Source organism: Meriones unguiculatus (assembly GCF_030254825.1).
Source record: "Meriones unguiculatus strain TT.TT164.6M chromosome X unlocalized genomic scaffold, Bangor_MerUng_6.1 ChrX_unordered_Scaffold_30, whole genome shotgun sequence".
NCBI classification, from domain to species: domain Eukaryota; kingdom Metazoa; phylum Chordata; class Mammalia; order Rodentia; family Muridae; genus Meriones; species Meriones unguiculatus.
This window is the reverse complement of record NW_026843706.1, coordinates 853,691-863,688: the sequence shown is the minus strand read 5'-3', so window position 1 is coordinate 863,688 and position 9,998 is coordinate 853,691. Positions and strand designations below refer to the sequence as shown.

The 9,998-nt window shown below is 47.3% G+C and overlaps 1 protein-coding gene across 1 annotated transcript; it reads right to left on the bottom strand.

The window, feature by feature from the left end:
- Positions 1-916: 916 nt before the first annotated feature.
- On the bottom strand, positions 917-1,479 carry LOC110544288 (large ribosomal subunit protein eL21-like). The gene has a single exon (XM_060376673.1). It carries the CDS (start codon positions 1,401-1,403, stop codon positions 921-923), a length of 483 nt encoding a protein of 160 aa, XP_060232656.1. The 5' UTR covers positions 1,404-1,479; the 3' UTR covers positions 917-920.
- Between the last annotated feature and the right edge of the window lie 8,519 nt (positions 1,480-9,998).

The window sequence follows — 9,998 nt, the reverse complement described above, 5'->3', positions numbered from 1 at the left end:
TTTCTCAAATAAACAAATCCAGCCCTCTTCAATGATGTGAAGAGGCTGGACTGTTGTAGTTCTAGGACCTAGTTACAATTTGGGTGACCTTTAGTCTACTAAACAGCCTTTTCTTTTCCCTCTCTCTGTCAGACCTAACATCCTGAAAAACAGAGAAGACATTTAGAAATGTATTAATTTAACAAAACCCAAGTTTCCCAGTGACCAAAACACCAGAAGTGTCAGGGGGCATCCAAAGTCCACAACAGGGTTCTCCCAATCTTAATTTTACCTGCTTGCCTGATGTACTCTCTGATATATTTGGAAAAGTGTCTTGATTTCTGGACTTCTTGTTCTGTCACTATAAAATATTTATGATATTGCTATGTCACTGGGACTTGGTATTTTGGGGAGATCTAAATCTATGGTCCTGGGCCAATAATAACTCATGTTTGGCTCCAGAATAAATGACAGCTTTTATCACTTTAAAGGGAAACATGTTTCTTTCTTTGACAGTGGTTCTAATGAGGGAATGGGAAGCTCTGCTCTAGGCTTCAAATACTGTTCTTAGCCTTTGCGATTTACCTAATACTTATAAGGTTGATGAATCACATCTGTTGACTAGAGCTCTATTTAAGAGTTATGATAGCCTAAGATAATTTGGGTTTGGTCCTATAACATTCCAACTGTCCACAGCCTTGTAGAATGTTTAATGTTGATGTGACTTTTTTCCTGAGAACTTCAGTTTACACCACTTATCATTTCTTTTTTTTTTTTTTTTTTTTTTTTTCACGTTTAGACTTTTTATTTGCTCTCCAGGCGCTGAACCGGGGACGGGGCCCACGGGCGGCGCTTTACCCGGGACGCAGGTTCCCCGGGGAAACACGCGTGTCCCGAGCCCGCGGGGGAGGGGGCGGGGTGCCCGGGCGCGGACACGCGTGTCAGGCCATGAACTCGTAGGGGATGGGCTCCAGCAGCTCGGGCTCCTTCCCGTTGGTCCTCACGAAGTGCGCGTCGCGGGGCGGCGCCGGCTGGCGCTTGAGCTGCACCCAGGTCCCGCGCTCGCGGGCCTCGCGCTTGCGCCGTTCGTTGTCCTTGACGCGGCGCAGGAAGCTGTCGTGGCTCTTGGAGTGTTTCACGTGCTCGATGCGCACGTTGATCCGCTTGGCCAGGATGCGGCCCTTGACCTGCTTGTTGACGATGATGCCCACGGCGTGCTGCGTCACGTTGTACACGCGCCCCGTCTTCCCGTGGTAGCACTTGTGGGGCATCCCCTTCTGCACCGTGCCCATGCCCTTGATGTCCACGATGTCGCCCTTCTTGTAGATGCGCATGTAGGTGGCCAGCGGCACCACGCCTTGCTTGCGGAAGGGCCGCGAGAACATGTAGCGGGTCCCGCGCCTCTTGCCCTTGGTGTTGGTCATGGTCGCGGGCGGTCACGGACGGTCACGCCTGGTCCACGGACAGTCACGCCTGGAAGATGGCGGCCGCGAGGGGGAAAAGCCACTTATCATTTCTTTAGAATAGAAAGGTTGAAAATACTTTAAAAACAAAAGTGCATGTTAAATACAATGAAGTCTATATTTTATAGTGTTTTGTAGTTTTTTAAAATGAGATTTTGTTGTTGTTTTTAATATACCGTCACACTATGTATACCTTGCTGGCCTGAAACTCATATGTAGACTAGGCTGCCCTAGAATTCCTGAGTTCTGGGAATAATAAAGGCATGTACCACCATGTCCTGCTTATATGTCTTTTTAAGCACAGTTGTCTGTCTTTATTCATTTCTTTACTTCGGTAAGTCTATTATAGAAGAGTAGTTGAACATCGATTGATCATGGGTCAGTCAGGCCTGAGACACTGGGCAGTGTCTTCCTGAAGGGAGAGGGGATGGCTTCCTTCTCCCTCGGCAGACTGAATGAGAGACAGGTTCAGATCCCTGAAGCTGAAGTTGTGAGGAAGGGAGGTAAGAGATATCCAGTGCTGTAAATCAACTGATGACGGAGAAGGGTGTGGGGGAACTCTGAGGTGGGTACAATCAGACAGAGAGGGGCTGTGCCTTAGAAAGCAGTGTGTCCGTGGCACCATCCACTGTGCTCCTGTTAGACCTTGGAGATGTAAGGGAGAGGTTGTACATCTCATGCCAGGCCAGAGCCATATGTACAGCAGTTCTCTAAAGAGATCCTGGCCTGCAGGCCCAAGTGAGTAGACCACACTGTGTCTCTTCTTAGCCAGCCCTTTCTCTCCCCAGCACATAGCTTTTCTCTGTTCCCTCTGCCCTGCCTTGGGGCATTAATCCTGACTAGGATGTTTAGGGTCAGTAAGTAAGGGTGGATATCAGGAGAGCCTGGGTTACATTCCCATCCCTGTGCATTTCCTCTCTCTCTAATCAGGCTGGGGTAGGAAGTGGGCCTGGCTGCCAGTTTGGGAAATTTGGTTCCACAGAGCCCATGATTTGTGGTCTATACAACTTGGATTTGTAGTCAGTCCCAAGGGCTTCCTGATTCCTCCCTGACTCCCTGACTCCTTTCCAAGGAAGCCTGGGTAGTACCTGAATCTTTTCAGTGCCTGTTTTCTCCTTCGTGGCTGAGCTCTCCCTTTTGAACTGAGCCTGGATGTGGAGCAGAGAGTACAGATGGGATGAGTCTCACAAGCCCCCATTTGTTACTCCACTTACCCCTCAGCCCCTCCTCAGTATATACTCAGAATTTGTGTGTGTGAGGTTCCAATACTCAGGGCAGAGCCACCTTGCATTTGCATGCATCATGGAGAAACAACCAGTGGAGAAGCCAACTTCAGAGTATCTCAAGTTCCAGGAAACTCACAGCTCTTGTCTTTGTGCCAGAGAAATGCCAGACCCAGAGCACCTGTGCCTTCTGGTGAGACTTTGGGGTCTGAAAGCAGTGAGGAAAGATGGGGAGAGGAAAAATCCCTCATGTTCTATTCCTTTGGGGGATTGCAGCTTTGTGTCTTGAGCTTCCTTCTGTAGGTAAGCAGGGGATCCAGAGTAGACTGGGTGTTGACAGCGCTGGCTTCAGGCCACTTTATGAAGTGAAGAGAATTTTGGGATACATGAGTATAAAGATTAGGACAATGCAACTTCAGAGGCTAGTTTTTGCTCACCAGAAATTTTCCTGGTGAGCCCTGTTCATCCACTGAGCTCCTTCCAGGATCTAGCCATGGTGATAGTCCTGCCAGCATTGTTCCAGAGCCACAATCTTAGGGCCTCATACAACTTTGTGCTGTCTCTGGGCTGCAGTAAGGCAGAAATAGAGCTGCCAGCAGAAGGTATTGCTGCCTCATTTAAGACCCTACCAGTCCCTTCCCACATGGCTCTCAAGTGTAGATGCTGTGTCCAATCTCTCTCTCTCTCTCTCTCTCTCTCTCTCTCTCTCTCTGTGCGTGTGTCTCCTGTGTGTGTGTGTGTGTGTGTGTGTGTGTGTGTGTGTGTGTGTGTGTTTGTCTGTTTACGTTTCAGGGGATCAGGAACTACCTCTATGTCTGCCCTTCCCAGCTGGAGAGAGGCTATATCCAGCACCAGTAACACTGGGTTGCCAACAGGTAAAGCTTTCTCAGCTCTCAGAAATGCCAGCCCCAGCTAGACCCTGAGCCGACTGTCAAAGTTAACCTGAGAGTTCAACTCCTGTGCCAACTCCTGTCTTGCACCTCACAGAGAGAGAGCACCTCCTTCATGTTCAAGGTTCTTTCCCAGTCTTGTCATGGGACAGGGGGCAGTGGCAGGTATAAGGACAAAGAGCAAGTGTGGTTGGAGTAGAGAGGAGGCCAGGACACTGATGATAGACAGCCTTTCTTTTTCTTCTGTGTCTGCTGGGCTAGTGTCTGATGTCACAGAAGGAAACATAGGAACTGAAGGAACAACTAGGTATGACTGACCTGGGGTAGAAAAGACACGGGGGACGAGGCCAGAGGGGGAGCTCAGTGTTTGGGTGTAGGTGATTGTGGTGGCCTGGAGGGGGGCACTCCTGGGGGAGGTGACATCAAGCAGGCCAGGCAGGGTGTACTCTGTGCATTCACTGCTGGGAATAGCACCAACAGGCTCTGCCCTCTAGTGTGTTGGGCAGAGGAGTTTCCAGATTCCCTTCTCTGTGGTCATTTAGATGTTTCTCCTTTGCTTACCCCTGAAGTCCTGGCAGCTGCATCTTGTAGGGTGTTTGTTGTCACATGGTTTTTCATTTGTTTGTTTGTTTGTCTTACAGATGGGGATCGCAGTGCTGTGGCCTAGCGTCTGAGGACTGACTGTCCACACGGTTCTCCTGTAGAAGACATTTCCATATAGAGCTTAGTGATGGGTGGGGGAGTCTGTCCTGAGGTTCCTTGGATGGGGGCTGGAGGGCAGTGAGGTGGCTGGTAGAACCCTTGGAACAGAGAATGGGGCTCAGGCCAGTGGGTTCCTGTGTGTCTGTGTCTGGAATCCGCCTTTGTACCACTGCATTTCAGCTGTCATGCAGGCGCTCAACTAAAAGTTCCAGGATCGTTGAAGTGAGTGTTCTGTTATCTGCAGCCCTTCCCAAACTCCTGACTTCCCCGGAAGCCAAGCCTGGCCTGACTCTGGTTTTGCCTGACAGGGTGGACCCACAGTTCCTGTAGAAGAGGCCAGACGACTGCCCATGGATCCGGTTACCCTAGAGCATTGGCTCTCACCTTCCTTACGTTGCAGCCCCTTAATACACTTCCTCATGTTGTGTTAACTCCCATCCATAAAATTATCTTGTTGCTAGTTTGTAACTGTAGTTTTGCCACTGTAATGAATTGTAATATAAATCTCTAATATGTGAGCCTGTGGGAGCTGCTACCACAGACTGAGAACCACTGCTCTACAGCCAGAGCTGACCGATGCCCCTGCTTTTGCTCCTGGCTGCCCCTTCTGACACCTGTTTGACATGAGGTAGTTTTTCCCTATGTTCTTCTCTTTCTCTTTTGATGGGTGATGAGGTACAGCAACAGGATGGAAACTGTGCCTACCCCTCTAAAGACAATTGTGCTCATTCACACTCTACCTTCCCCAAATACAGTTCTCATGTATGAACTTTTCAGAAACTAAATAAAGTATTTTGCAGAAATGAGGAAAAAAAAGAAGAGTAGTCATGAGTGGGATGTGGGCCCCCTTCTAAGAAGGCACCATGTACCCTAGCTTAGCCAGGTGACCTGCAGAGTCTAGGTTCTTAGGGACCAGGCATGACACAGACTCTGCCCCTACCCTGACTGCTGCCTTCTCTGGGACAGTCTCCTGTCCCCTGCATTCAGCAGTCCTTTCTCCTTTCCAGGTCTTCCCTCATCCCAGTCTCTGACTTGCTGGATCATTCTCTCCCTGGGGGGCACTGCACTCAAGGAGGACTGGCCTAGAATTTGCACTTCATCTTTGGGCTCCTGCATAGCCCTCCCCTTTGAAATGAGTTGAGAAGTTTCCTTATTTGCCTCTGGACCATTTCAGTCAAGGGATAGAGGCCAAGATCACATCTGCATGGTTGGTAGAGTAAGTCAAGAGCACAGAAAAGTGCCTGTTTTTCTCTAGGTTGGCTGTGAAGTGAGTCTTCAGTGGTTCTGTGGGTCATCAGGGGGAAGCTTCCCATGGCAGCAGAAGTGAGGGTCTGGGACCCAAACCACCACATTTTCCAGGTCCTGGCCTGAGAAGTGCCCTCATCTGGCCCCCATTAGAAAAGTTCTGGTTTAAAAAAGTTTGGGTTACCTATCTGAGAGTGAGTTGTGGAGAAGGAGGGGACATAAGGTGTGAGAAGGGGAGAGGGAGAGGCTCCAGTGCTATGACACTTGTGTGGAGATCAGAGTGCAACTATTTTGGAGTTAGTTCTTTCCATTTATTTTATTTGAAGGAAGGTATCCTGTGTTTCTGTTTCTGTACTTTGTGTGCCTGCCTAACTAGCACTGGAGCTTCTGGGGTCTTCTCCTACTTTTTTCTCCCATCCTACTCTAGGAAATCTGGGTTTACAGGTAGGTATTATCAGGTGCAGATGTTTTGAAGATTTATGTTTAATCACTTGTATATGGGGGGCTTAGGCGTGTGGGTTTACACGTGAGTGAGGGTTGTGTTGAAGAACAGAGTCATTGGATTCTCCCTGAAGCCAGAGTTTACAGGAAATTGTGAGCTTCCTGTCATAGGGATACCTCAGGCTTCTGCCAGCACACACACACACACATACACACACACACACACACACACTTAAAATAGCAAAAGTTCAGCCTCTTTATTTAAAAAAAAATGATAGAATGGAGAATGATCAAGGAAAACTGAGTTCTAGCTTTCACTGGTGTATTCTCACATACATCAATACAACACACACACACAAACACACAACAAAACGAGCAATCCAGTGCTGAGAATGTAACTCAGTTGACAGAGTGCTTGCCTTGGATGCAAGGAGGCCCTGAGTGTGTCCCCCAGAACTTCATAAACCAACTGTGAAGACACAGACCTGTAATCTCAGCACTCAGGAAAAAGAAGCAGGAGAATCAGAAGTTCAGACTCATCCTCATACTCTGTCATGAGGAGATGGGGCATTCTATATGGGTAATATGCTCTCCTTCCACCTGCGTGAGGCCAGGTATTTATCTTTTGCCTGGTGCTGTTAACTATTACCATGTCGTCAGGGAACATGTCCAGCTTAGTCCAATGGAAGGGAACCATTTTCCCTCTATATTTAGAAATGCACCCACTGTATCTTGCATAGATACTCTGTAAACATCTGGTTCCCTCATGATGTCCTGTTCACTTTAATATCTGCATGCTTTGAGGTAATTTTGTCGCCTTTCATTTTCTGCTGTTGCCTATGGCTTTAACATTCTTTTTCTTTTAAAATTTAATTTATGCATTTATTTAGTTGTTTTACAGCAGAGCCTCACATAGCCTAAGCTGGCCTCAAACATATTCTGTAGCCCCAAATAACCTTGAACTTTTGATTGCCCCTGCATTTACCTCCCATTTTCTGAGATTACAGGTATGCTTTAACATGCCCACCCTATTTACCTGTTTTCTTCCTTTATCTCACCAAAACTTTTACCACTTTCATTCTTTGTCCAAGCAAACAATTTTTTACTTTTTGTTTGTTGGTTGACACACAGATTTTAACTTTGTTTCCCAAGACCCACAATACTTGTGTTCAGGAGCTCAAAAATATTTGTCAATTCCACAACTACTTACACATAGAGGTGTTGTGTGGTATTCACCAGAGAAGACGGCTTGGACATAGGTTCAAGCCAACACAAAGTCTTTATTAGCCAGCTTGCATCTACACTGAGTATATGGGTCCCAGTTTAGCACTGAGATTTTCTAAGGGTGAGCTTTTAAGCTCAAAAACCATATTCTGCCCCAATAGTGTTGGCACACACCTTTAATCCCAACACTCAGGAAGCAGAGGCAGGCATATCTCTGAGTTTGAGGACAGCCTGCCTGGTCTACAGAGTGACTTCCAGGACAGCCAGGACTACACAGAGAAACCCTGTCTCAAAAAAAAAAAAAAAACCCAAACAAAACAAAAGTATTCTAGGTTGACATACTTCAGTTAACAAAAATAGCTAGCCAGAAGCAGAACTACAGAAGCCAAAAAAGCAAGGTTAGTACATTTAGAGATTTTCCAGAAACATGGACTTTGATGGATTAAGCCCTTTGTTTCATGTTTGTCAGGTGGTGCTGTCTATGAGCTGAGTTTTACAGCCTAAATGGTACTTCCACCATGACATCAATTGTGCTATTGTCTGGGGGCCTACTAAATTCTCAGGTCCTGTTACATTCCTTGCTGATCTTAGTGCATGAGTCACATTGTGAAATCATCCCTTGATAAGGAAAGTGCTCTAGCAAGCATCTTGGAATACCTCAAAATGCCCCACCCTGCTAAGGATCTTAGTCCAGCAGTGATCTTCAATTATATTTGGATATCCCCTCCCCCCATAGGATATTTAAGTACTGTATTTTCCTTCTTTGTGATAGGACCATTTAAGTATCCCTGATTCCCTGAATGTTGGGATCCATAAGTAGGCATCTCAATGGTCCCCAAGGGACCTGACAAATGGGACATCAGGCATCTGTGAGGCCACCTGTGGAGCACCTGAGACCACCTGTACATGTTCTGGGTCACCTTATTAGAGAATTTGTACTACCTACTCTCTCTCTCTCTCTCTCTCTCTCTCTCTCTCTCTCTCTCTCTCTCTCTCCTCTCTCTCCTACCCTGCCTGGAGTTGGTCTCTGTGAACCTCCTCCCCCTTCCCTTAAGAAAACCTCCCATGTGGAACCATTCGCATGGCGTGAGTTATGAACTAGCTGTGTAACTCCACTGCACAATCCTAACATTGGTACATTGGCTGAATAACTGCTTTCAGAGGCTATGCTGCATGGTGGCTGCTCTCAGCACTTGTGTATGGACTACTGGTTCTAGCTCTTGGTCTTTCAGCTAAATCCTTGCCTCTCCCTGACTACCTACTGATTCCCTTACTCTGTCATCTCCATTCTCTTCTATGGAACTCACTGACAACTGTTTACCACAGCCACACACTAACTCCTGTCAAATCCTGTCCCTGCAAGCTACTGGGTCCATGTCCAAAATGCCAACAAGAGGGACATTGGAGTATTGACTGCTACCGTTTCTCCCAGGATATGGGGGCATTACTCCCAGATTGCCCTCTGGCCGATATCCTAGGCTTGGCTACAGAAGAATGAAGGTGCCCAGGTTCCCTTGACCTGACCACTGCCATCACTAGCAGGGAGCCATGGGTAATCATCATGGTATCAGAATCTCCTTGCATGTGAACACTGGAGCCACTTACTCAGTCCTGAGGAGTTTTGAGGACCAACCTCTCCTTCAAGTTCCTCTATTGTCAGAGTAGGGGGACACCCTTGCCAACCTTGCTGGACTCCACCACTCAATTGTATTTTCAGGGGTGTTCCCTTCACTCATTCCTTTTGATTGATGCCGACTTGTCCAGTCCCCTTACTGGGAAGAGACTTTTTAGCCAAAGTGAGAGCCTCTATCTCTTTTACCCACCCATTCACCAGACACCAAGCTCACCAGCATCCTCTCTCCTTCTCCTAACTACCTTACCTACCAGTTGTGATGCATCTCTTCCTTTATCAGTCTCTCAAGTGGACACATGAGTCTGTGATGTCCAAAATCCCTCTGTCTCTAGGCACCATCCCCCTGTGGTCATTCGGCTACAGGATCCCACACGGTATATCACTGCAGCTCAATACTCACTTCCTCTTGAGAGTCTCAGGAGACCTAAGCCTATTATCACTGATCTTCTAAGAAAAAAAAAAAGAAAAGAAAAGAAACACCTTTGTCCCACTTCCTCTTCATTTAATACCCCATATACTTGCAGTTACAAAGTCCAATGGAACCTATCACCTGGTTTAAGACCTCCAGCTTCTCAATTCTGCAGCTGTCCCCCTCCACCCTGTAGTAGCTAACCCCTATATTCTCCTCTCCTATATCCCCTCAGGTACCTCCCATTTCTCAGTTCTGGATCTCAGGGATGCATTCTTCTCTATCCCTCTGGACGACGAGTCACAAAATATCTTTGCTTCACCTGGACTGACCATGACACACTTGTTTCAACCCAGTATACCTGGACTGTCCTACCCAAGGGATTCTGAGACAGCTCACGCTTCTTTGGCCAGACCCCAACCTCTGATCTCTCCTTATCTCTCCCTAAATCTAAACTTACGCAGTATATAGATTACCTTCTCCTCTGCAGCTTACCCGTATGAGCTAGCCAAATTAATACTTCTGCTCTTCTAAATTTCCTGTCCAGCAGGACCCATTGGGTCTCACCCTCCAAGGTCTAGTTTTCCAACTCTGAGGTCACTTCCCTGGGACTAACAATAACCACAACCCACAAGGGCATCACCCTAGATAGAAAAGACCTAATACACTCTCTGGCAGTTCCCTCCACTAAAGAAATTTTATTGTTTTTTTGGGAATGGCTGGTTTCTTATGGTCTTGGGTCCTTTCCTTTTCCCTTCCTGCCCGCCCCTTATATGAGGCAGCCTTAGG

Bases quoted from the DNA above. Each gene is read 5' to 3' on its own strand.
- LOC110544288 (XM_060376673.1), bottom strand. From the start codon at position 1,403: ATGACCAACACCAAGGGCAAGAGGCGCGGGACCCGCTACATGTTCTCG.